At 47.5% G+C, this 27,358-nt stretch overlaps 1 protein-coding gene across 2 annotated transcripts in view; it reads right to left on the bottom strand.

The window, feature by feature from the left end:
• The window catches only part of Snx9 (sorting nexin 9), a 73,633-nt gene that overhangs the window by 2,448 nt on the left and 43,827 nt on the right, over positions 1-27,358 (bottom strand). For both annotated transcript variants that reach the window (XM_021149409.2, XM_029471234.1), the window contains exons 5-17: positions 26,986-27,154; positions 24,064-24,214; positions 21,945-22,029; positions 18,131-18,256; positions 17,911-18,028; positions 9,925-10,055; positions 8,288-8,391; positions 7,776-7,879; positions 6,226-6,303; positions 3,723-3,799; positions 2,299-2,388; positions 1,137-1,251; positions 155-246 (exon numbers count right to left, since the gene is read on the bottom strand). In XM_021149409.2, the coding sequence (XP_021005068.1) occupies positions 155-246; positions 1,137-1,251; positions 2,299-2,388; positions 3,723-3,799; positions 6,226-6,303; positions 7,776-7,879; positions 8,288-8,391; positions 9,925-10,055; positions 17,911-18,028; positions 18,131-18,256; positions 21,945-22,029; positions 24,064-24,214; positions 26,986-27,154 (1,440 nt within the window). The remainder of the gene's footprint in view (positions 1-154; positions 247-1,136; positions 1,252-2,298; positions 2,389-3,722; positions 3,800-6,225; positions 6,304-7,775; positions 7,880-8,287; positions 8,392-9,924; positions 10,056-17,910; positions 18,029-18,130; positions 18,257-21,944; positions 22,030-24,063; positions 24,215-26,985; positions 27,155-27,358) is intronic.

Genomic DNA, 27,358 nt, shown 5'->3' with positions numbered 1-27,358 from the left:
TGTTGGGAGGGGACACTCACTGCCCTCACACATGCGCATGGGGGGTGTTGGGAGGGGACACTCACTGCCCTCACACATGCGCATGGGGGGTGTTGGGAGGGGACACTCACTGCCCTCACACATGTGCATGGGGGTGTTGGGAGGGGACACTCACTGTTTCATAGAACTGCACTTGCTGCTCCAGGTAGAGGCGGATGACACTGTTGTAATCATAGATCCGGTTACTGTGAAAGTGATTCATCTCAGCTACAACAGAATTATCACAGGGATTAGTTCCCAGCACAACTTCAACTAACAACATGACATTTCTCTGCTTGCCTAAGACTCCTCATCAGCAGGACTTCATCTGGCTGCTTCTAAGAGGCACCAGTTCTCAGCCCAAGTCTACCAAGAGCCTAGAAACACCGGCTGACCCCTGCAGCAAGTGCCACTGTCTAGTAATGGATGGCTGTCACTGACTAGCATGCTGAATTCCACTGACAGCCTCAGTTTGCCCAGGCCCATGTCTGCCAGCCTTCACCAGACACAGAGACGGCATTGCTGTTCTTTTCTCTGACACATGCACACCTCTAGAAATCAGCTGTTTTCTTTCTAACTAAATTATGTCTAAGTGATACCCACAAGCCTCCTTTAGATTCCATGGTCCCAGACCACAGAGTTCACAGACCTCTAGAAGCTGTACTAAATGTACTAATTTATGCATTTTTTTAAAATTGTAGAAGTGCTCTGTTTGTATGCACGCCTGCATGCCAGAAGAGGGCATCAGATTCCTTTACAGATGGTTGTGAGCCACCATGAGGTTGCTAGGAATTGAACTCAGGACCTCTGGAAGAGCAGCCAGTGTTCTTAACCACTGAGCCATCCCACCAGCTCTGGACTTTGGAATTGAATACAACAGTGTGATATTAAAGGCTGTTAGCAGAGTGTGTCGCTTAGAAGTAATGATGTATGGATGTAATCACCCACAGCTATCCCAAGTTCATCTGTAAAATAAAACGCTACCTAGAAGCAGATAGACATTTTAAATTAGCTTTGAATTTCACTGGGACTCAACACTTGGATTTCTACCAGCAAGCAGGTTTAACGCTGGGAGCTGGGAACAGCTCTTCCCAGTTACTCGCCACCCTTTCTCTTACCTTGCAGAGCGTAAGACATGGTGCCGACTCTCTTCACCATGGTCTGCTTGTCTTGGGGGGTGATTTTACTAGTTGCAACCAGCTTATCACTCTCTTTCACTTTTTCTATTGCTCCCTGGAAAATACATAAATGGAACAGTATTTAAGAAGACAAAGCAAGGAGCAGTAGTCATTAGCTGAAGATACAATGCTGACACTCTGTGGTACAGAGCAGAACATCCCAGGCCAACTCCCTCCAAGTCCCTCCGAAGCCCGAAGGCTGATGCTCCTGGAATCTGCAATAAAGCTAGAATGTGCAGTGCCACACACTGTGATAAGAGAAACAAACACAACGCTGTCCACGTGAGATTCTGCACTGTTGGTGTCAAGAGTACCCAGAGGAGAAGGGATGAGAGGTCAGAAAGGCACATGAGCTGTCTCAGGGGCACGTGTCCTCTCTGCTGTGTCATTTACGAGCCGGGCTTGGCTGTGCAGACTGCAGGGCTTCCCTTTGTTGTTTGTGAGAGGCCCTGGGTCCTGTACTCTCATTCTGGATGGAAGCAGCTGTAAACACTGCCGCTGGTCCTCACCCAGCTCCAGACACCACTCAGTACTTATGTCCCTCTGCAAAGACAGCTCCACTGGGATGTGTAAACGAGGCTCCACGCCTGAACCTCCAACTCTGCTGCTCAAGTTCTGATGAGCCAACCTCCTGAGTTTCATATGAAGTTGTCTGAATTACACAAAGATGGTTTGTGCTGCTCCTTCATGATTCCTCATGGAGCGCTGCTGAGACCCAGCCCAGCCCTTTGCCGAGCTTTTCCTAACGAATCCAAGGGCTCCTCGCCACACTAGCGTACCACAGAGACTCTGAGAGCAAATGTTAGCCAGCACTAATCATCAAGATCTACCAACTAACTTTTCAGTTTAGTTTTACAACTTTATGCTGGGACTTAGTTTACTATGCCTTCATTTTCTTTTTTGACACAGGGTCTCACTGTGTAGTCCTGTCTGGCTTGGAACTTATTTGTAGACCAGGCTGGCCTCAAACTCACTGCTGGGATTACAGGCATGCACCACCACATCGAGCTAGTGTCTTTTCTCGTGGATACACGTAGGATCTAATCAACGGCGGCTCGGCAATGCTGTGTGTCTGGGAGTCCCCGAAAGCACGGTGACTTACCTTGTGGGCACCGATGATGTCCGGGAAGCAGCCGAGAAAGCCTTTGTACTCATGGTTGCACTCCATCAGGAAGTGGAGGTCCTTCTTTGGCTATAACGAGACACAGGCTGGCTGTTACCAGTGGAGGATTTAGAAAATTAAAGAGAAGAAACTAATGAGCAGTGATGCCCACATCCTCCTGTGTGACAGAGGGCTGAGTGCTGCTTCTTTACTGAAATGCTCTCACTACACAGGGTCTGGCTGGTTTTGAACCCACATACATCTGCGTGCCTCTGGCTCCTGGGGGCTGGGATTAAGGGTATGTGCCATCGTGTCCATCTATGCCCCCACCCTGGGGTGTCAAGTCTCTGCAGGATTAGGTGCATCCTCTCCCACTGAGGCCAGAGATGGCAGCCCTCTGCTACATATGTGTCCAGGGCCATTCTTAATCAATAAAATTATAACAAGCAAAAATGTTACCGTTTAATGTCTATATTTTAATAGACAATAAAAAATACTGCCTACACTCCTGAAGCTCATCCAAGGTGCCTCACAGATGAGGAAAGCAAGCTAGAGAGGGCAGGTGGCAGCGCAAGGGCTATGCCAGGGCTCCTCGTCACTCTAGCCTCTGGCTGAGAGTGGGTCAGAGGCACTGCGGCCAACTCACTTCAAATCCATTCCCTACCCTCCTTTTTGGACGGTGCTGGGATCAAAATCTGAGCCTTACAGATATGAATAGCAATCTAGGCCAAATACCACTGAGCCACAGGCCACCCCCTCACACACACACACACACACACACACACACACTTAGATTCTTTTTTTTGGTTTTTCGAGACAGGGTTTCTCTGTGTAGCCCTAGCTGTCCTGGAACTCACTCTGTAGACCAGGCTGGCCTCGAACTCAGAAATCCGCCTGCCTCTGCCTCCCGAGTGCTGGGATTAAAGGCGTGCGCCACCACGCCCAGCGTAGATTCTTTTTCCTTGTCTTCTTGAGGAAGGGTCTTACTCTGTAACTGAGATCAGCTTAAACGCCCCATGTTGCCAGGCGTGGTGGCACATGCCTTTAATCCCAGCACTTGGGAGGCAGAGGCAGGCGGATTTCTGAGTTCGAGGCCAGCCTGGTCTACAGAGTGAGTTCCAGGACAGCCAGGGCTATACAGAGAAACCCTGTCTCGAACCCCCCCCCCAAAAAAACCAAAAAAACCCCCAAAACCCCAAAACAACAACGACAACAAAAACGCCCCATGTAGCCCAGGCTAGCCTCCAGCCTCCGGTGTTCTAGAACTACAGTTGTAAGCTACAAAGCTTCACTTGGATTTCTTAACTGAAAAAAAAAAACATTATCACTAAATAAAATGAACAGAAAGCCACAGAAACAGAAAGGGGACAGCTGTTTGGGTTTAAATAACAAATGTGGGCTGGGGAGTGTGATCCCAGCAGTACCTGCTCTGCCACAAGGCTGGCGATTTCCTCATATGTCTTCCCAGCTTCTGTGAGTGCATCGTTAAGGTCGGTCTCCCCTGAAATAGACAGCAGTCTTGGAAGAGCCTATACTGTGTTACACATATTTCCCCCACACTTACAGACTTTATTGATAGTTTTTAGTGTAGAAAACTTAAAAACTGTCAACGTTGGTGAGAATTCCCATCCCCCATTCTTTGGTTTCCAGACAGCAGATGGTGTCTGTGCTGGCTAGCTTTTAATGTCAACTTGACATAAGCTGTAGAGTCATTGGAAGAAGACACCTCAGCTGAGAAAATGAAAAACTAGGCTGGCCTCGGGTGCATTTTCCTTACTAATGATACCACGGGAGGGCCCAGCTCTCTGTGGGTGGCTCCACCTCCTAGGCTGGTGGTCCTCAGTGCTATACAAAAGGAGGCTAAACTAGCTAAGAGGCACAGGCCCATAAACAGAGTTCCTCTATGGCCTCTGCAACAGTTCATGCCCTGACTTTCCTCAATGATGGGCTGAGGCGTAGAACTGTAAGCTAAAACAAATGCTTTGCTCCATGTGGCTTTTGGTTAGTGTTTGATCACAGCCATAGAAACTCTAACTCAGACAGTGACCAGCTTTTTCCATCTAGACCCCGTGTCCCCTGTTTCTCTTTTCCTGGGACATACATCACGTTCTATGCAATCTTTAAAGAACAGAACAAGGACACTGTGCTACACACCTAGGAAAAGGTCATGGCTCTGTTTTCACGAGGAGCAGAGCAGTGTGTGGGCCTCCAGCACCCCAGGCAGGCTCTGTGAGAGCCAGAGTGCAAAGGTAGTGCACACACAGACAGGATGGCATGTTCCTTAACCTGGGGCTTTTGTCACCCCTGTCTTTTTGTGCGGTGTTAGGAGTGTGAGTCATGCACTACATACTCAATGTCTGTGGTGACACCCTCTGTCTCTCCCATGCCCTCTCACACGGGCCACCAGGCCTGGAGGCTTAACCTGATCCAGAGTCAGTTTCTAGCTGAGTCTAGTTTTTGCGCTTCCAGAAGCGGCCTCGATCATCTCTGACAGAACTGCACCTTTCTCTGACATTGCTTCTTTGTTCTTCTTTAAAACACTTCCATCAGGAACCCCTGCTTTGCAGAGCCCCTGGCCACCACCAAGTGACATCTGAACAGGGAAAGCAGCGCCAATGCGTGTGCCTGTCGTTACAGTTTCAGAACTGCAGATGGAGCCCACGCTCCCCCAAGGCCCCAAGTATCTTATTAATTCTGGTGTGCATATGTGTGCTAGACCTCATTTTGTGGCAATTACTGTTTTCACCAATGGTCCAATTTTCTTCCTTGGCCAGGCGGAGGATCATCAAATGGGCATATTTGAGGGAGGCACCTGGCTCACTTTGGTGAAGAGTGCCAGGCCACATACTGTGCTCCTCCATGTAGGTGCTGTCCTTATGCCGTCTCACGGCTGTCTGTCTTACCAAAGACATTTCCATGCAAGGATCCCCAAGACTATGGGATATTTCATGGTTTGGCAGGGTCATGCCAACAATTCTTACACTGTTCTAGTGTCACTATCCATACTGCTGTGGATGCAGCCAGAGATTTATCTGATGGAATTAAGGCAGCCTTAGGAACCAAGCTCATTTAAATAATTAGAAGACCAAGCTGTACAGCCACTGAGCACTGTCTTAAAACAGATGCCAACCAGAGGAATTGAGAAGCTCTTTAAAAACAACAATTTTAATAAACTTAATAAGTCATAAAATAAATATACTGAGTACATTTTTAATGCCAGAGTGTCCTGTGCAATATAAATATCAACTGCTCATTGGCTGACAGCAGAGATGGTACAGGCTGCTCTTGGTGCCCTCAGCAGGCACTCGGAGCCTCACTCTGCTCAGGAAGAGTAAACCCACATGCTCTAAGGGACAGCAGGGTGACACAGCACCTGTTGTATGCTTTATGACAGTTTACCAGCACCTACTGTATGCTTTATGGAGATCCACAAGAGAAGACCACCAGCGCTTTATACATAAAATTCTAATATCCAAAATACATAAAGAACTCAAGAAGTTAATGACCAAAAAAACCAAACAACCCAATCAAAAAATGGGGTATAGAACTAAACCTATAATTCATAACTGAAGAGGACTGCCGGGTCTGTGTTCATTCAGAGATGATGCACCTAACCCTCAAGAGACTGGAGGCCCCAGAGAGTTTAGAGGTCAGGTAGGGTGGGCGTTAGGGGCATCCATGTGGAGGTGGGGCGGGGTGGAGAGGAGATGTGAGATGTGGAGCAATCGGAGGGTGGATTGGAGTCTGGGGGGAATGGAATATGGAGTGTAAAAAATAAAAGAATTTAAATTAAAAATCATTCCAAGTTGAGGAGATAGCTGTAACCCTGACCTGTGCACCACATAACGCACACGCGTGCTCACGTGACTCCAGGGGACAGTCACCGCACAGGTCCTAACAAGGAAAAGTACTAACAAGTGCCCCCACCTTGATAGCCGCTGGAGCTGAACACCGCCGCTAAGCTCTGCAGAGCCTTCCCTATCTTCTGATACTCCTTGGGTAAGGCTGCAAGGAACCGATAACTGATTAGTTCTCGGAGCGGTCTGAAGTGCATTCACCATTCTCTGGCAGTGACTCAGAAAAAAAAAACATTCAAATGATTGAAAATCTCATCTATTCTTTAATGAAATATTGATGAAATGATTTCTCAACTACTGATTTCTTTAATTAACTGTCTATTTAATTTTTAACTGATTGCTCAACTAGCAGCGCACTTTATTCTGAACAACCCACCCCCACACTGGTTCACTGGATGGCGCTCAGGGGAAGAGGCCCCCTTATAAGAGCCTCACTTTCAAAGCCTGTTCACGTGCATGTGGCCATCACAGTCACCAGAGACACCGTCTCCATATGGAAGGTTTGGCATAACTAAGGCTCAGTGTGGCAACAGAGGCTCAAGAGGAGGGTTTATGCAGCCTCAGCTATGGGATGTGAGGGGTAGGTGACACCTATGGGTCCAGGTTTGGATCTGAGGAGCACCCTGAAGCCTTCAGAGACCCTCATCTCAGGTCACCCGTGCATCCGCACAGACTCCCTCCCTCCCTCCCTGGGGCCTGAAAGAAGCCACTGCTGAGCTCAGCCGCAGGGTCTCTTCAGCGACACATCACCTCCTCTCTGATCTGCCTGCTCTATGCTATTTACCACATACAGTTTTCCCTGTACAGACCTGAGGTTACCATACACGACGACTGCAGCTAAAGCAACTCATTACTTTTAGAGTTGACTTATCTATTTGCGTTTCATTGTCTTCTTTCTTTTCTTCTGTCATGTCTCAGACTGAGCCCAGGGCCTCACAGTGCTGAGGTGTCCTGCACCTCACTTCTTCCCTGGCCTTCCTCTACAGAGGACACTGTCCCTGCACACTTCTGGGAACTCACAGCCGGACAACTTTGGGGATACAGGCGGAAAAAAGCTCAGCAACATGACAGTCCACAGGAAGGACAGGAAGGCAGAAACCCCAGGGACGGTGAGCAGAGCCCTGGGTAACCTAACATGGCTCTCTGTAGCTCTGTGTAGTGGCCTAGTCTGTCTGACATAGCTACTGTATTTTCTACCAAGGATATAGGCTATTTCCTACAAAAATAAATACATTAAATAAATAAATAAATAAATAAATAAATACCCCACCAGGCTTCACCGAAGCCTCTCACATCCTAGAACAGGCACATAAAGACAGGACGCAGTCCCGAGCTGGTCTGGTATTGCATGCTTGTGATATGCATATCACTTGCAAGGGTAAAGCCAGACAATCAAAGAGTGTTAGAAGCCAGCTTGGACTATACAGACCCTTCTCAAATACTAAAGCAAAGCAAAACAAAACCAACCAAACAAGAAGTACCCTCTAAGTATGCAGAGATTTCTCAAATGACCAGACATACATAAACTCCAGTATGGTGTTTTTAATGACGTTTCCTGAGCTACCTCTGTTATCTCATTTTTCTGGTTTTAACTCATGAAGACCAAGTCACAGCACTTACGCCCTGTGCAGCGCTTCCAGTGCTCCTGCCCCACTGTCAGCAGCTCCTTCACGCCGTCATCCATGGCCTTGGTGAACTTCCCCACAGCGTCACACTTCTGTTCTCTGGGAGTAGAAACAGCTGTCAGTCACATCAGCAATGCCAGAGAAACACAAACCAAACACAATGTCTGCAAGCTCCAGGCCATGGGTTTGATTCCAAGGACGAGCACAAAAGAGGTTCCTGCTTTGTCGGGGACTCCATGGATGCCGTGGCTCTGTGCCACTTCATCTCGTCAGACTTTACAGAAGACAACCAGCGTGATGCCTCCAATGGGACAGACCTTGGGGAGGTGGAGCTTAACCTGCTGAGGCAGGCGGGATGCTGGTGGACACCGTCTAACTGCAAACCCCACTCAGCCATATATTCCTCTCTTAAGATGTGAATTACAGCTGCTGCAGTCCTGGCCAAGACAGTGAGCCACAGGAGGCATGGAGGCTGAGGAGAAGGGATGCCAGGGAGTGTGCTCTTACATTTCTATCAAATCCAAGTCAGGAGCCTCTGGTTCCATGGTGGAAAATATCATCACTCCCACCAGCTCGTCTTTCTCAGCCTTCCTCTTTCCAGTCTTCCATTCCTGAAAGAGAGGACATAGCAGTGTTGCCGCACCACAGGCCGACGCCTAGCACACCTCAGCATCACTGCGCAGCCACAGATACTTCTTAGGAGACGCGTCTCTTGGCGTGGACAGACTCAGACACATCTCTTTTGCAATGGCTTCTAACATAAACACAGACTATAAACACCCTCTATGAGACCTTGGACAAAATTAACTGTTTTATCTCTTTGAAAAGATATTAATTTTTCATGTTATATGTGTAGGTGTGGGCCTGAGTATGTGCACTCTGTACGGGACACATGAAGTAAGAAGGCGTGAGACCCATGGACCTTACAGATCGGGTGAGGCTGGCTGGCCAGAGAGAGCCACTTTTCTCTGCATCCTCAGCCCTGGGACTCCAAGGGCTTGTCACCATGCATGACCTGCTCTTCTTGGTGTCTGCTCTGGGTCTCCCCATCTCCCATTGTCGGCTCTTCTTGGTGTCTGCTCTGGGTCTCCCCAGCTCCCATTGTCCAACCTCTCGGCTACTCTTTTCCTTTCATTTTTCACTCATCTTAGGTCCTTTTAAAATCTCCCAGTTGATTAAACGCAGAAATAACGGTTTTCTCTGGGTCACACTGTATGTAGCACTTGCTGCTACTGCTGAACTGGCCTCTGGTTTCACTCTTCAGTGTTTTATGAATTTTGTGTAATGTTACAAAGGAAATATTCTGGAGAATAGAGGGTACAGTGAGGAACACAGTGTGAGCCATCAGGAGAGGGCTACTTCCAAAGCCAACAAGGAGGAGCTGGGAGGCAGGGAAGCGATGGGCACTGGCTGAGTACCTGCTAGGCAGCAGGCAGCCAGAGACCAGCCTTTACTGTGGACGTGGCACCTCCCTACGGCTGATGAACGATCATCTTGGACCCTACCTTCCTTCATGGTGCTGAGGCACTGGGAGCCCAGAGATGCAGACAACATATGCATCCCACTGTCCTCTCAAGGCGCACATTTGGGCTTTACCCTCCCCACAGCCGGGTATGGTGTGGTGTGTGTGTGTGTGTGTACGTACATGTGCCAGCACACATGGGAAAGGCAGAGGATGCCTTGGGTGGCCTGCTCTATCTACCACTTTACTGCTTCTTCCTCTGAGACACAGCCTCTCACTGACCCTGGAGCTAGGATGGCAGTCAGCATGTTCCAACAATCTGTTTCCACACCTCAGAAAGCTGGGGTTACAGGTGTGTGCTGTGCTGTGAGCACTGCTCATCTGAACTCAGGGCCTCACGCTTGTGCACCAAGTGTCCTTCCTGAGCCCCGAGTCCATGTTAAAGAGCGTGCTGGAAACCATGCCACATATAAGCCTATTTGTCCTTCATCTGTGCCTCGCCACCCTGGGCTGACTGTTCCAGCATACAGAAGCCCGCTCGTTGGCAGCTCTTTTCACTGCACAGCATGCTTCTCGTGGACTGACAAATAACCAACATTGCTTTGGCCTGCTTCAGACATAAATTCACTGTGACTGTACCAAGCAGCACTTCCCTATGACTGCAGTACTAAGCTACACTTGCCTTCTCATCTCGGAAATTCAGGAACTGCTGGAAAAGTTCACTTTCTGACACCACCGGGTGCCGGCACATCCTGGTCATCCAGGCCTGGAGCCGCTCCATCCGCATTTTGATAAATTCCTCTTCAAAGCGACCTGGAAGAGAAACACCAAGAGTGATGACACACAGATCCTTCTAAAGAGCATTATACTGTAGCTCCTGTGAGTACTGGATACTTGGCAGAAAGGCTTTCTGTAAAAGGCTCAGAAATTCACAAGAAGTATACTAGATTATTTTATATATGTATGTGTGTGAGCATAGCACGTGTGTGTGATATAAGGACAGTGTGTGTGTGTGTGTGCATGCACACACGTGCGTGCCCACATACGGGTTGATGGAGGCCGTAGCACCATGCTGAGCATCTTGTTCCATCACTCTTTGCGTCATCCCTTTGGGACGGGTCTGTTACTGACCTAAAGCTAGAAAGCTAGGTTGGCAGCCATATGCCTCAGCCCTCCTCCTGTCTCTACCCCTACAGTGTTAGTGCTAGGTTTACAGCACTGTGGGGGCCTGCCTGCCTTCTTTGGTAAGAACTGCAGATCTGAGCGCAGGTCCTTGTGCCATGTACCAACTGTTCTTACCCACTGAGCTGTCTCCCTAGCCCCGACTCTGCAGTTTTCGAGAGTGAAGTTCCAGGGCTGGAGAGCTGGCTCAGTGGCTAAGGACACCAACTGCTCTTTCAGATTACCCCAGTCTGGTTCCCTGTACATGGTAGCTTACAACTACCTATAACTTCAGTGATCTGAAACCTTTTCTGACCTCTATGGGCTGTTCTAGAGGATCCAGTGTTTCTCCTGCATGTGCAGTGCGTATACATACACTCAGGCACATACACACAAAATAATAAATATATTTTATAAATGAATGAAGTTTCAGTTCAACACATTAACAAATATTATTGTTGGCAAGACTAACAACAATGTTAACTACAAAGAAACAGCTCAAAATGAAAAATGATCTCTAGTTTATAAACCATTCTTAGGCCAGTTCCTGGGCAATAAAGGAGTGGCAAATGAAAGTTACATCCCACGTCTAGTTAGTTGTAATGTGATAGTGAAGCCTGTAAGTACTTAGCATTAGTACTCAGTACTTTGGTAAAGTAACTCTGGCGTGTCTATAAAGTAACACACGGCACGTTTATAACATAACACACAGGAGGCTGTCAGAAGAAGGTAGTGGCCAGCCTAGGTTACACAGGCAAACCTTACCTGGAAATTAAACAAATGACATCCCGTAAACACACACACACACACACACACACACACACACACACACACAGAGGCACGCACACACAGGGGTAGGATGAGGGGGACGAGCGTGCACATTCCCTGAAGACTGTAATTTTGTTCTCTCTTTTTTGTTGCTGTTTTTAGTTATTATTTTTAAAAATTTTGTATGTGTGTGAGTGTTTGCCTGCACACATATGTCTATATATCACATGTGTCTCTGGTGCCTAAGATGGTGCCTAATTTATAGGCAATTGTGAGCCACCATCTGAATGCTGGGAACTGAATGAACACAGGTTTTCTGAAAATCAGCAAGTGTCCTTTGCTACTGAGCCATCTCTCCAGCATAGAGGTCAGAAAAGGTTTCTTACTTCGTCTTAGGTTAAATGGCAAAGGCAGTCATCCCCGACCATACCTAGCCTAGAGCTAAGAGCCAAGCTAACACTGCTGCTCCTGTTCCACAAGCAGAGAGCCTGGCAACCACGGGACAGCCAACATCAATCATGTATGTGAGTACACAGTAGCTGCCTTCAGACACACCAGAAGAAGGCATTAGATCCCATTACAGATGGTTGTGAGCCACCATGTGGTTGTGGGAATTGAACTCAGGACCTCTGGAAGAGCAGTCAGGGCTCTTAACCGCTGAGCCATCTCTCCAGCCCCTGACAGTGTCTTTTGCTCAAAAAATTGTTCAACTTCCACCAAGAACTGTGAGACTTTGTGGCACTGGGCTGTTCCACCTCTCTGCTACTGTACCTCCCTTGTCCTCAGAGGCCACGCTAGGCAAAGCAGACTGGAGATTGGCTCTAGAGATGAGCTGCAGCATGTCCGCCATAGGAGGAAAAGGCTCTCATGATGTGCAGAGAGGGAGAGATGACCATGCTTGCTCGCTAGCACTGGTGGCAGGGTCAACCTCAGAACTGACAAGGGAGAGCCAGTGGCTGTACGTAGCCTAGATGGCAGAACCTAGCTCATGCTAGGCTGAAGTTCTTTAGAACTGGGGACGAGACTGTGTCTAACTTACAAGTTCCTGCCCAGCCATGAGTTTGAATAGATGCGAGGAGGACAGAGAAGAGCCTAGGGAAGAAGTGAGAAGTAGAACTGGCTACAAAGTGTGTTAAGGCAGCGAGATTACCTGAGTCGAGAAGTCTGGGGCAAGCCTGGGTGTTAGTTTTGACTTTAAAAAAAAAAAAAAAAAAACTTATTTTTTGCCGCCACGTGTCTCTCAACAAAGTGAGGCTCAGTGAAGGTGCGAGACCAATGAAGCGTTCGTTGTAAAGCTAGCTATGTAAGCCTTCTGTCACTGTCTGTTGGGTTTTATTTATATTCCCTCCAAATATCATGTGTCCTCCCGTGGGTCTTCCTTACCATACCTTAGCAAAAGTCTATGTGAGTCTGTATCAGCTGACATCACTCTGCCAATTGGCCCAGGTCACTGCCACTACACCACCAGAAGGTGTGTGTGTGTGTGTGTGTGTGTGTATGTGTGTGTGTGTTTTGTTTTATGAGGTCACTACAAATGATGATCATTAAGGAATGGCAAGGCATACCAGCTCATAACTAGAAACTTTCTCTTCAAAAATACAGGCAGAGGAGGCTGGAGAGATGGCTCACTGGTTAGGGGCTCCTCTTCCCGAGGATCTGGGTTTGAACCCACATGATGGTTCACAACCATCTGGAATTCCAGTTCCAGGAGATTCAGAGCCCTTTTCTGCTTCTGTGGGCATGAGGCATGTATGTGGTACATAGACATGCATGCCAGCAAAACACCCATACTTTGAACACACAGAGGAAACAAGTCCAGAAACAAATCACACAAGGGAATCTGTACAAAGAGCAGATGCAGTTTATTAGGGAAAGGAGTCCTTCTGAGCATCTGATGCAAACAAGTGAAGCGTGACCTCTGCTGTGCTCCCAGCACACAACTTCCATCCAAAGCACATCAGACACGCATGCAGAACCCAAAACTATCAAACTTTTAGGAAAACGTATCATGAGCCGAGGTTAGACCAAGAAATTTCAGGTACAATACCAAAAGCACAGTTCAGACCCCTGACCTACTAGATGCTAAGGTTTGACATGAAATCCCTCCTGCAGATACTGGGGGTCAAGGCCGAGACACTAGCTTGTGGGACTCTAGGTGGAGCATTCCCTGGAAAACACCTGTGCCGCGTCCTCTTCACTTTCTGATCTACCATGCACAGGCACAGAGAAACCTCTAACAATGTGAGCCCAAAGCAACCATTCCTTCATTAACTAAACTGTTCCTTTCAGGTATTTGTCACAACAAGAGAAAGGCCAAGCACGACACGGGATTCCTAACGGCTTTTACTACACACTGTTAAGGAACAAAGAGGTAAGTGATAGGTGAGCAAGCATGGCACATGACACATCTGATCGAGAACTGTCTCTAGGACACAGAGAACACATTCAACAATAACAAATAGACTAATAAACTATTTTTAAAAAGAACCAGTTTTGAACAGACACTTTACCCAAAAAGACGCATGAGTAGGAATAAGCGTATGAAAAGAGTCTCTATACAATCCCTCGTAAGGAAGGCAACAGAGCCAGAACGCCACCAGGACTGGTCTGCCTACAGGACTGGCCAGGCAGAATCAATGAGAAATGGGTATTATCAAGTGTGGGTGAAGATGTGGAAGCATGGATTTTCATATATCGCTGATGTGACTCCAGAACTGCATTAGCCAGTCTGAGAAACTCCTAAGTACGATGCAAACCAAATGATCTATTTGTTCTGCTGCTGGGAATTTACCAAGGAAAATTTGTTCATGTTTATATAAAAATCGGTTGGCTCAGCTACATGTAATATGTGCCTGTAACCAAAGCACTGGGAGGGGGGTGGGGGGAAGAGGGGAGGCTGCAGCAAGAGGAGTAACACCTGAGGTCAGCCTGGTTAAGTAACAAGTTCCAGGCCAGCCTATGACCCTGCCTCACAACCAAACAAAACTAAGAACAAAATATCTATACAGGTAATGCTAGCAGTTTCACTTGCAATTGCCTAGAGGCTCCAATGTCTTTCAATGAGTGGAAGGATGAAGAATTACTGTGTATGCGCACACCCTGGAAACAGCAATAAAGACAATCTACTGATAGAGCAAATGGGGTGAATCTCAGTTACACTGTTTCCATTCATGATGTATTCTAGAAAAGGGAAATTACAGCAACAAAGACCAGATGCTGCCAAGGACAGGATCAGAGGAAGGAGCTAAAATGTCACACTAAGCACCATGACATTTAAGAGATGACAGAACCATCCTGTGGTGCAAGGAGGAGCGTCTCAGGACCCTAAAAGCAGTTACCGAGATCTGCAGGAGCATACACCAAAGAATGCTCTTACTGCACACAGTTTAAAAGTCAATTTCAGAAAACGCAGCCTCAGCTTTCCTTCAGAAGCAAATCTTTCCACAGGAGTTACTCTTCCAGTAAGACAGACCCATCGACAAACAGTGTGCGGCTGAAACGGCAGGGAACACATGGGTCCCACGCAAAGCCTCTTTATAAAAGCACACTTCGGAGCGCAGAGCAAGGACTCCATTTGCTAAATGATGTGGAACCCGGTCTCAGACTTCATCACCGCAGAAGGGACCTGGCAGACATATGTACCTGGGACACACTGAACTCGACTGGAGAAAAAAAAATCAGTACCTGAGTTTATTAGTGAGGGAGTGAAATGCAATCATTTGTCCTTAGCAATCCCCCTTGTGAAAGCCCGTCAGCCCCAATTGACTTTGCATAGTATTTCATGCTTACGAGGTTTTAAACCAGGTTCCAGAGACTTGTAAGCAATAGGGTGGAAGGGACTTATGTTTGTCCATTTTCCCCAAACCTTACCTAAGCTTTCACCCGTACTGTCTCACAAAGAACAAAGTGTACAAACAGAATGGCATCTATGAACTCTGAGGACCAGCATGGTGACACTGTCTCCCACACTTCCTCTTGCTTTTGTCTGGGAGTGCAGTGAGGTAGTCTGCGCACAGAGCTGATGCTGTGGCTGCCACAGGCAGGAAGCAAGGGGGCACAACGCTGTCCTGTGCTCTCGGTGTCCCGGCACGCCTCCAAAGAGTGGTCAAAGCCCCACTTTCTTCAGATTGAGGCTGCTGCTTGCTGTGCTGTGCCCTCCTGGCTGCATGCCTGAGCCTCCCCAACCGCCTTTTAAAGCCGCTTAATGTGGAGGGACTGTGAACTCTGGAAACTGCAGCGAGTTTTAAATCAACACTGAACTCCTGGGCTGAAACCTTGGCCTTCATTTAAAGACAAAGAAGCACACGTTATTTCAATCTAGTGCATAAAAGTGAGTATAAAATTCAAGGACACAGACTGAAATTTAAAAACATGAAGGAAGAACTGGAAACAAATGTCGAGCTCAAAAACTAAAGCAGACAGGACGGCTAGAAGGAAGGAGCGTGATCTAAAGCAGCTGTCGAGAGGTCTGTAGGTGCGCTGACACTGAGGATCCTGGCGACAGGAGCTATGGCCTCCAGCACCCGGTGCTCTCCAGTCCCTTGCACCAGCCCTATAGAAACACAGCAGCAGCAGCCACAGGACCACTGGGCTGGATGTGCTATGAAATATTGCAGTGTCATCCACAGGACTGTTGGAATGATGTACTATGAGACACTGCAGCATCAGAGGACCCTTGGAGGAATCTATCCACCTAGTAGTAGCAGAGCAGTCCTTTCCATCCCACTGTGACAATTTCAAGTTTTTGACATTTCTTTAAAAAAGTAAGACTAAACCAAAACATCTTCTTTAAAAACTAAAATTTTCAGGGGTTGGAGATGGCTCAGCGGTTAAGAGCATTGACTGCTCTTCTGGAGGTCCTGAGTTCAATTCCCAGCAACCACACGGTGGCTCACAACCATCTGTAATGGGATCCGATGCCCTCTTCTGGTGTGTCTGAGGACAGCTACAGTGTACTCCTCACATACATGAAATAAATAAATAAATACATCTTAAAAAAAAAAACAACTTAAAATTTTCATCTCCACAAGCAAACAAAACACTTCGAGAGGAAAGTAACCAGAAAACAAAGTAAAATGTACAGTTTTAAAGAGAATGGCTTATTTATCTTGAAGATCCTAATTCTAGATAGGTTAGCTCCTATCTCATAACACAAACATAGGAAGGTTCAGGACCACACACAGATCCCTACTTAGCAGGACAGGCAGAGCCTGTCTGATGCTTTGAGGATCTGTGCTATCAGGATGAAGGTGCCTGCCTGAAGATGGCCTAGTCGGCCATCACTGGGAAGAGAGGCCCCTTGGTATTGCAAACCTTATATGCCCCAGTACAGGGGCCAAGAAGTGGGAGTGGGTGTGTAGGGGAGCAGGGTGGAGGGAGGGTATAGGGAACTTTCGGGATAGCATTTGAAATCTATATAAAGAAAATATCTAATAAAAAATAAATTAAAAATAAAAGAAAGTGTGCCGGCCTGTAAGAACAGCGAGGAAAGCACCCAGGAAAGGTCCCAGACCACACTGGGACACACAGTGCTGGCCCCCGGAGACAGGGTGTGCTAGGACACTGATGGCTCATCCAGGCATCACCATCGGCCTGGCTAAGATGATTTGTGGTCCCTCCCTAGATCCCTCATCTCTTGCTGAAGGTTAAGCCTTCTTCTGCCTCTCCCAGCCTTTGGGAAGAGCCTTTCTTCTCCCTCCAAGGCCCTCTGGCCTCTCCCCCAGGCCCTTCTAGGTCTGGCCAGTTAAGCCCGACTCTCCCCGTCAGTCCACTACCCTCTGTACAGAGCGGTTTCGCCATCTGAACGCTTTCTACCCGCTACTCAAACTCTTCGTCTTTGGGAAGCGTGGGCTCTTCCATAAAGCCCGTGCTCTCAGCCCCACCCACTGAGGTCTCAGGCCTCTATCCCTGCTCCCACAGCAGAGGACACTCAGCTCTGCCACGCCGAGTGTCCGAGAACAGAGGCCAACCCTTCCTGACAGAGGTTTAGGAGGTCAGGACTACTTAGCAGCAGGTTTTTCATTTGTAAGAGATATTTTTGTCTTTTTCAATGATGTGTGTGCGTGCGTCAGTGTGCAGCCGGGTGAACGTGAATGCAGGTGCTGGGGGAGGTGATGTTGCAGGAAATTGCAGTGTCCATCACAAGTGCTAGGAGCTCAAGTTGGGTCCTCTGCCAGAGCAGTGCACACTGATCCACTCCAGACTTTACTTACCAGAAGATTTTGGTGGCAGGACGAAGTGAAGAAATGGGAGCCTTTTAAATAAACAAGAAAGGCTGGGACACTGATGAGGGGTAAAGAACGAGGGGAAAGCTCGGCTCTCCCTCAGGAATGAGCAGCGGTGCTGGCTGCTCCATGTGCTCGACACACACACACACACACACACACACCCCAGTGCGAGGCGGCAGAGCCTGACTCATGTTGGGGTCTGAAGCTTTTGTTTTTGTTTTAGGTTGTTCAGATAACTTCTGATTTTCTAAGGTACCATCTCACATTTAAAAAAAAAATGTACTTTTTTGGTGGAAGGAAATAAAAACAATGACTTTTCTATAATTCAAGGTGTAGACACAGTTCTCTGAGAGTAAAGTTTGTCACAAGTTTCTATTAGATGTTCAGGTAATTTCCACACTCATGCCCAGTCTCTTCACAGCATCAGTAGTCACCACTCACACTCGCCCATCAGCAAAATGGCCTGCCTCTAGCTCTCTACAGTCATACTGAACAGTACTGCTCAAACTCACCTGTGACCTGCTTGTCTGGAAGAGAAGGGATCGGAATGGCAGACCCAAACTTAACCAGGAGACGTTCATATAACCAATCAAAGTGCTTATATCTGTGGTTTACAGATCGGTTAGTGTTCTACAAAATAAGGGAAAGAGACAGGAGCATCAGCAATGCCAAGGTCTGAGATGGGAGAAAGGGCCAGCGGCAGCCAGCTTCGTTCTGAGAGCAGATACTCACAGTGGGCGTTAGCTGATACTCAATGTAGCTCTTCAGACCATACATTTTGGAACCTTTCCGGGGATCAGCTACCACACAGTCAAACGTAGAGGTAGGATAAACCCACATAGGGCCATAATCTCCAACCTAAGCAATGAAGCAGGATAAGTTAGTTCTGTAACTTGGAAAAACAGTAACATAGGCGCAACAGGGGAGAGAAATTACGTTGGGAACTGGCAGCCCTATGGAGGACACGTTCCCTCCTGCTGGAGAACTGGCACCCCCTTACAGCGCCCATCCCATTCTCACTCCTATTAGAGAAGGAAGTTGTGGTCTGTAGTTCTAGACAACATCACATCTAAAAACCCACAGTTGTTCAGATGAACCCATCCCTTCATGTAGGCATCATATCTCATGATGAAGAGAGGCTGGCTCACATCCAGAAAGCTGGAGTAGAGAAGATCTCCCTGTAGACCACACTTTTAAGTATTTTTTAAAGAAACTTTCAACAATGACTCTGTGTGTGTGTGTGTGTGTGTGTGTGAGAGAGAGAGAGAGAGAGAGAATAAAAAATTACATATCAAGATTTGTCAGTGGTGTCATACACTCAGGTTTTGTAATACACTCCTCTGGTTTGTAACTTAGGACAGGGCTAACTGGTGAAACTGTTTTCAGATAAGTAACTGGTCTATGGATGATGCTTGGAGCAGTGTGAGACTGGCCACAGCCTGACAGCCATCATCAGCCCTGGTGTGTGTTGGGGTGTACTGTTTCTCAAAGTCAAGACACAGAGCTGGGTGTGGTGGTACACACCTGTAATCTCAGCGCTTGGGAGAATGGGGATCAGGAATCTTTGAGTTAAGAGGGCTACACAGTAGCCCTGTCACACACAAAACAAAACAACAACAGATAAAACAAAATTAAAAAAGGGAGGAGCAATGTCCAGGCTACTTTCCCCGGGGACTCCTGTGCTAGCGTAGAAACACAGTGACCAGTTCACTTGCTGTCTTCAAGCAGCGTCTGCCAGGACCCCAGGACTCCTAGGCAATGCTTGCCTGTCTCTCCCTACCCTCAGGGGCCCTTTGTCCACCATGACAGAAGTACAGGCTCAAGAGGTCTGGAGAGGTTTCTCACACTTGTACTATTCCCAGGCTTTGCCCAAGGTGGATAAGGAAGGGGGTGATATTGTCTGAGCTCCACACAGGGTATAGAGAACTGCCATGTCAGTCTTGATCTCTGACCATCTCTGCTATCCCAAATCTGGTCCATCTTGTTTAAAATTGCAACCAAGGCTAGAGAGGTGGCTATGGATGTCCATGGATCCCCAGGCTAACACTCGGGCTCACAGCAACTCTCCCTGCATAGTCTTGAGTTGGTTCTGGTCCATCAATTCCCAAATGGATAGAAAGGGTTACCAATCTGCAAGCAGAGATTAAAGGCAGAGTCTTACAAAGAACATACAAGGAGAAATGGACATGGTGGCTCATGCCTGTAATCCTAGAACACGGAAAGTGAAGACAGGAAGGTGAGGGGTCCACGGCACTATCTCAGCTACACTGAGACCCTGTCTCAAAAATAAAAGCAAAAACACCTCAAAAACTAATCCAACAAAGTAAATAGCACAAGTCCTTATTGCTTTAAGAACACATTGTCCAAACACAAAATGGACTTTGTAATTTGGGAATAAGGTACAGAACTAACACATTGTCTCCAGTGTTTCTAACAAAGAGAGCCACGTTCATAAGGCAGGGGGTCTGCTGCTCTTATTATTTCTGACAGTGGACTATGCAGTCCTCGCTAGCCCAGAGCTCACTCACTACACAGGCCACTACACAGGCTTCAAACGTGCAGTCATCCTTGTGCCTCTGCCTCCTGAGAACCAAGGCTGCAGGCGAGTGCCATCATGGCCAGCTCTAACACAGGTTTTAGTCTTGCAGTAAGGGAAAGCCAGGTGAGCAGTGACGAGGACATGCAGAAGAGGAGTAGACAGGGCTGAGGAGAGACCTGTGCAAGCTGAGGACGCCTCAGCAAACAAGGCCAGTACACGCTAGGGGCAGGAAGAATATCCACCTCTCATTCTGTGCAGAATGGAGAAGAAAAGGGCAGGGTGAGATCCCTATGTCAGGAGGTGGTTGAGAACTGCAGACGAGTAACACGGCATTAAAGAAGTCTCCAAGAATATACAATTAAGCTGCTGCAGTGGCTATGTCCAGGAGGCTCTGCTAAGCCTTCAGTACAGCACTGCTCTGTGAAGAGGACAAAGGGCAACTGCTTGGGCCCCCAAACTTACCAGACCTTATGTCATCAGTGAGTAATACTAGTTGTCAGCCGAAGCACAAACTAGGTCTCTTTTTTTTCCCCACCTCCTGAAGACTCAATGGCTTTCCTCCTTCTTTTGCTATGTGAGAGGCTACACCAGTGGCCTGCCCACGCCTGCCCACAGATTCATGGGTTTACCACTCCTGACACTCACGGGCAGCGCACAGGCTGGCCTTCCTGTTCTGCTCTATCATAGTCACACCTGTGACAAATAAGACACAAAGTGTGAGGCGCGGGGGGCCCCCCCCCCTTAGTCCCACAAAGCTTTAAGTGCCCTGAGAAGACCCGTGCTGGGTGTGGTTTGCGGTGGGCGTGGCTTGCGGTGGGTGTGGTTTTGTGATGGGCGTGGTTTGTGATGGGTGTGGTTTGTGGTGGGTGTGGTTTGTGATGGGTGCGGTTTGCGATGGGTGTAGTTTGTGATGGGTGTGGTTTATGATGGGCGTGGTTTGCGATGGGTGTAGTTTGTGATGGGTGCGGTTCATGATGGGCGTGGCTTGCGGTGGGCGTGGCTTGTAATGGGTGTGGTTTGTGATGGGCGTGGTTTGTGGTTTCCCAGCCTGGTATAAAGATTCAACTCTTGTTCAACTACTCAGAAGACAATCAGCACAGATGCGCTTTGGAGGGACAAATGGCACAAGGGCTTTGGATGACCTTACACTTCTATCTGGAGGTTCCTAGAGTTGGAAGCTTTTTACATTTGAAAGAAAGTAATTAAAGGATCCATTATCATTCCTGGTATTTTATCATTTATCTCCTAAAACCAGAGGTGACAGCAGAAGGCTGGTCGTTCCTCCTGCTCATCTGCAAGCATGGTGATGAGAGCCAAGGCTTTCCTCAGCTACAGATAAGTCAACAGGCTTACAGAGCAGTTTCAGCTCTTTGCCCCCTAGAATTTCACTTGGGAATTCACTGGGTATTGCCTAGATAAGAAACATACTAACAATCGAAGTACGGGATGAAACCAAAGCGCCTTTGCCATACTACATAACAATCCTCTCACCACGACAGATTGCATCGTTAATGGTGCCATTAGCTCCGCTTTACCGGCTAGCTAGCATCTTATCTTGAGCTGCCAGCTGGTTTGCTGGAGAAATTCTATCTCCAGCATGCTGGAAAAGCCCCTTATTCTAACTGTGTGCTTCTACTGTCATCAGGGTAGTGGTGTAAATATCTGAGCTGAGCCTACTGGTGGAATAAATAAGGCTGGCATGGGAACAGAACGTGAATGTGCTGTAAGTCTTAGAGTAGCTGACATTTTGGAAAAGAAAACATACTGAAATGTATGAGTGATGGTTCAACATTAATAGCTAGAAGATAAAAACAGGAAAAATGGACAATAACAATCATTGATTTATGCTGATTATCCGTAGTACTCCTAAGAACACATCACCAACTATCCAGGACAGGATAAGTATGCTTAAAAATACTTCCAGAAGGACTAATGTTCCTAGCATTGGTCTTATAGAAAACACTTTAATTAGCGAGAAGGCAAAGGGGCAAGAACAAGCAGACTTACGATGATGGGGATTTTCTCTTTGGGCTTTGCTAGCTGCTTGGCCAGCAAGTATTGCTCCATGCCAGGTTTTGCAAATCCAGGAAATCTGTTCGTGAAGAAAGTCTTGTGAGTCTCTGTCCGTCTTCATTAACATTTAATTCTCACCATGTGACCTTACCACACCAGTTTTAACGCTGTTCTGTCTTTCAGATGGAAGCTAAGGTGAAGCCAATGTAATCAGATGGCCCGGTGGCCAGTTGGCCGCTCAGTGGAGCTTGAGCACGGGCAGAGGGACACGGTTGCAGCAGGTGTGGCGCACAGGTCCTCCACCTGCTTAGCCACACCTGAGCATGCTAGCACCACTCACTTTGAGGATAGCCCTCCATCTCCCAAGACATAGCATGGCAATTTGAGTTAGCTACTTGGAACAATGGCCACTTGCTAATACCTTCACATCTATGAACAGCATTATTATGAAGTAAACAGTAATGTATTAATGTTTGAGCATTATCAAGATCTGTCCTCACAAAGCTCCAGTGTATTTACATTTCCAATTTCCCTTTCTTGCTCAAGACTTACGTTTATAGCTAATACATAAAATGAACTGTTGAGTACTTCAAGATACTACATAAGGCTTTAAGGTCTTCCCTCCCCCCGAAAGAGACAGAAGTCTTGGGAGATACAGGTTCAGATGAGCCTACACTAATTTTCTGCTTTCAACCTGGAATGACATTTAGAGCACAAAGAACCTCTAACTGAAGACAACCTTTTTGCTTCAGAGATGAGAGACCTGGGTTGAAACCCGGGAAGCAAGTACGGAGCAGGGGGCGGGCCTCCGGGCTCCTGAGCTGGCTCCTTTGTTTTGCTGTCTCTACTTTTCAGAGGACCAAGAGACAAACTACAGGTATGAAGGCTGGAAGAACAGCCGAGAGCAATGCCCATCACAGCCAATCTTCCCGAGAAGCCTGATGAGCCCTGGATGCCATGGCTAAAGTTATGAACACAACTGAGCACAGAAGCTGTAATGGAAGACTGGGGCAGCAGGAGAGTGTGTGGTCTGAGAGCTCTTTTAGCCCAGTGTTATGTAAATAGACTGGAGACCTTGCAGGCCCATGACACTAGATCAGACCTGATCCTAAGCTCTAGACTCGTGCTGAACACTAGGCTTTCTGGAAAAACAAGTCAGACACAAATTCTTTGAGTCCACTGTGAATTGTAGACCTAGGGACAGGGACAAAGGACTGAGAGTTTAGGATCCACTTCTTTAGTATGCCTGCTGGGAGAACTTACTAACATCACTCCTCATGCCCTTTCCCCAGCCCCCAGATCCCTCAGCGGAGTGTTCAAATCCACAAGCAGTGAATCTCCAAGTTCCACAATAGTACTTTCTTCAGCTGAGAGGACTCTGAACCAAACAGTAGAGACTCACTTCGCAGAGTCTGGATCCCAACTGGCCCAGCTACCATCAGTGCTAATGTGAGCACTGTGCCCACCCTAGGCTCCAGCTTAACAGGAATGCCACATTCTACCCGGGGTTCTGAGGGTGCCCGTGAACCTCTCTGCACAATGCCTGGCACATGGGAAGTGACATTGTTAATAAATTGTTAGACATTGAGAGAGCTGTTACTAACATTATTTTTTAGCTTTCTATAGCTAAAAATATTACTTAATAATAGTTATTTTATTGATGAAATATTAATATACCATGGCATTTAAAAGTAAAGCAATACGAAGTATTTTGCAGGGTTTTTGGGGGGCCCCAGCTGGCCCCACACTTGCTACACACAGCTGAGGATTATCTTGAACCAGCTTCTCCTGCTGCACCTGCCAAGTGCTGGCATTGCAGCTGTGTGCAGCTGTGTGCTGCTGTGCTTGGTTTAAAGACTTTCTAACTAAGTAAACATTTCACTTATTAACCCTGCGAAACCGATGAAACTGGCTTCTATCTAAGATTGAAGGCCACACAAGACTCCAAACTCAGTAGATTCCTGAACAGAAAAAAGTCAAACTCTTCTTGCATTGCACGCACTTACGCTCATACACATGCATGCATGCACGTGCGCGGGCTCACGCATGCACACACATGCACGCACACGCGCACACACAGGTCCCTGCATCCTTGGCTCCCCTGCACACTTACTTGTTAAGGGGCAGCTTCATGGAGGAGGCACCTGCACGACTGTTTCCCCGCTGGATGCCCCCTGCTTCAGCTGGTTCTGAATCCTTAAAGTAAGGTGAGGAGGACTTGGGGTCATCCCAGTCTTCATCCCATTCATCATCATCACCAGTTGCTATAGGGAGGGAAAACAAGAACAAACACGTATGTGAGAAGCTTAACTCTGAGTGATGACTTCTCGAGCTGGCCAGCTTGTATGATGGGAGCAGAGCACAGCGTAGACTGCCATGAGTCTTTAGAGCACAGGCTTTGCAGTTGGCATTAAGGCTTGACCTATCAATTCTGCCCTGTTCTTTGAGTGCAAATGACACATTGGAAACAGGTTGGACAAAGCAGTCAGGGCAGCAAAACCTTGACAAATGCCGTTGGTGACACAACAGACTGTATCTTCCTTCAATCAGTGGCACTGGGAAAACTATATCCACTCCTTACATCATGCATAAACGTCAACAGAAAATCAGTTACTTAAACATTAAGATCTCAAACCATACAACTCCCAGAGGATGATGGGGAGAAAAATCCCCTGACATGTCCTCAGCACTATGCTTAGGTGTCACACCAGAGTCAGGGAACTGAAGCAAAGATAACAGGGCCACATCATCAACCAACAGGCAGAGCACAGCACAGGAAGCAGCAATTGACTGGTAATCAGGCACTATGGATAGCCAAGAATACCCATGTGATAAAGGGAGAGTATTTCCAAATATACAGGGAACTCATATCGATCAATAGTGAGGGGATAGAGAGATGGTTTAGCAGTTAGAGCTAGCAGTGGTATGTAACTCCGGCTCCAGAGGATCCAATGCCCTCTCCTGTCCTCTGAGAACACTGCACACTCACAGTATACAGAAGCACATGTAGGCAAAACACTCATACATAAGCCAAAAGTAGATAAAATTTCCAAAAGAGCAACCCACCCCCAACAATTCAATAGTGGAAAAAAAAAAAAAACCCAAAACCATGGGCCTCCTTACTCAGGGTTTCCTTCCTGTAGTTTCATTCTCTATGGGTAACCATGGCCTGAGACACAGCAGGGATGAAGATGGCGGTGTGGGGGGGATGCAGGGACGTGGATGGGATGGGGAGGGGATGCAGGGACATGAATAGGAGGGTAAACAGTGCAGCTTTCAGGAACAAGTCATGAGCTCTTATGCACAGCTTGGGGTAATTGTTAGTGTTAGTATTATATACTGGAAGTTTGCCAAGAGATTTTTAGATGCTCTCAAAAAGCATATATATGTACATATGTATACACACACACTATGTATGAGGTGAGGGCTTTTTCAAGTCAATTTCAAGTTGCAATAATCACTGTCTTATATAAATCAAAATATCATGCTGTACAAACTTAAATTTGTGTGTGAGTGTGTGTAGTTCCCGCTGTCCTACAACTCACTTTTGTAGACCAGAATGGCCTGAACTAACAAGAGATCCACTTGGCCCTGCCTTTCAAGTTCTGGGATTAAAGGTGTGCACTACCACACCTGGCATTAAATATGGAAAAAATATAAAAGCACTGTTTTTTCTGCTCCGAGTAACTTCTAATTAACGCAGACTACAGCAGTGTGACCTGGTACCCAAGAGAAGCCTTGACAGAAACAAATTTAATCTTCCAAATTTACAAATAAGAAACAAACTAATGAATGAAAACTGTTTTAATTCAAAGACATTAGAGAGAAATGGACACCACTTCTAAAGAACAGGTGCCTACCATGGAGACAGACATGGGGGAAGGGCAGTGAGCACTCTCAGCCATCAGGTTCTGTCACACAGCAAAAGAGAAAAGCTGGAGACAGTCAGAAGGAGCAGACCTGTGCCTTCTTAGTTCCAGCATCGACACAGACGAACCTTCTCGGGGCGGGTGGGATTTGTGTTACGTACGTGTATGCTCATGTGCACATCTGTGTATGGCTGGTGCGTTAAGTACATGGAAACTGGGGGACAACCTTGGACACTGTTCCTCAAGAGGGCCATCCATCTTTTCTTATTTAAATTATACTTCTGTGCTTCTGTGTACCACATGCATGCAGTGCCCACACAGCCCAGCAAAAGGGCACTGTATCCCTTGGGACTGAGTTAGAAAACTGTTAGCCGCTGTGTGAGTACTGGAAAATGAAGCCCGGTCCTCTGTAAGAGAAACAAGTGCTTTTAACCACTGAGCCATCTCTCCATGCCTTCTAAATCAGTGAACCGCTTCTCCTTCAGGAAAGCTCTCCTGTGCTTAAAACTCAGAGTCAGGAGTCATAAGCAAAGCCTCCTGACCCAGGCTGCATGTTTTGGCATTTTCTTGGTGACAGAAGTGTCTTCCATTCCAGAGAGGACTTCAGAATTGAAGCTCACCACCAGAAAAAGAACAAGCCAGAAAGGACTGAAACCTGAGAGTCTTCATCCCCATCTCACCCTCTGTGAACTGGAGAAGGGCTGCAGATGTAGTCGAGTTCTCTGGGATCACTCTCTGGGCTGCAGGGTTGGTTCTAACAGTGTCTCCGTTAGTGTCTCAGTTGGTGAGCAAGTGCAGACGCTGGCGGTGGTAACGACCACGGTCAGTCAGCCTGGTACACCCCAGGCACGACACGAGGGGGCCTGGAAGTACCACACCTCACCATGCACCTCCTCGTCTGAATGCTTGCTGCATCCCTTGATTTACTCTTAGTAATGAACGGGCGACAGGAAGTCAAATGAGTCCCTGAGTTTTGTGCACTGTTCTAGCAAGTTCCTAAAATCTAGGAGGAGCTCCTGGGAGGCACCACTGTTCAAGGAGAAGTGTCAGTACTGAATGAGACTGTAGGGCCCTGCATCCGGCAGTCACAGTGCTATGCTGACTTAGAGGAAAGCAAGATCAGCCTACTCCCCCTGCTTGTCACTCAGGCAGAAGTGTCCCCTCACCTGGTCCTTGGTAGGCCTGTGGGTGGCCAAAGCCTGTGTCCCAGTTGTTGGCGCTGCTGTTCCTCTGAGCGCCAGTTCCGTCTGTCCTGGTGCCCCAGGCATCGGAGCTGTCCCAGTTCCCAGGTTTGGGAGCATTCCAGGCTGACCAGGGGTCACTGCCACCACCAACCTGTGTGGAAAGGGACAAGGAGAAGGAGTTTTTGTGACTTCTAGAGACTGTGTCTCCACTTAGCTACAGGATGACAGGAGACTTAGAGGAAAGCAAGATCAGCCTACTCCCCCTGCTTGTCACTCAGGCATAAGTGTCCCCTCACTTGGTTCTTGGTAGGCCTGAGGACAACACAAGTGCTGGTATAGTCACTGGAAATGGACT

The sequence above is a fragment of the Mus caroli genome, chromosome 17 (genome assembly GCF_900094665.2).
Source record: "Mus caroli chromosome 17, CAROLI_EIJ_v1.1, whole genome shotgun sequence".
Lineage (NCBI taxonomy): Eukaryota > Metazoa > Chordata > Mammalia > Rodentia > Muridae > Mus > Mus caroli.
This window is presented reverse-complemented; position numbering and strand designations above follow the sequence as displayed.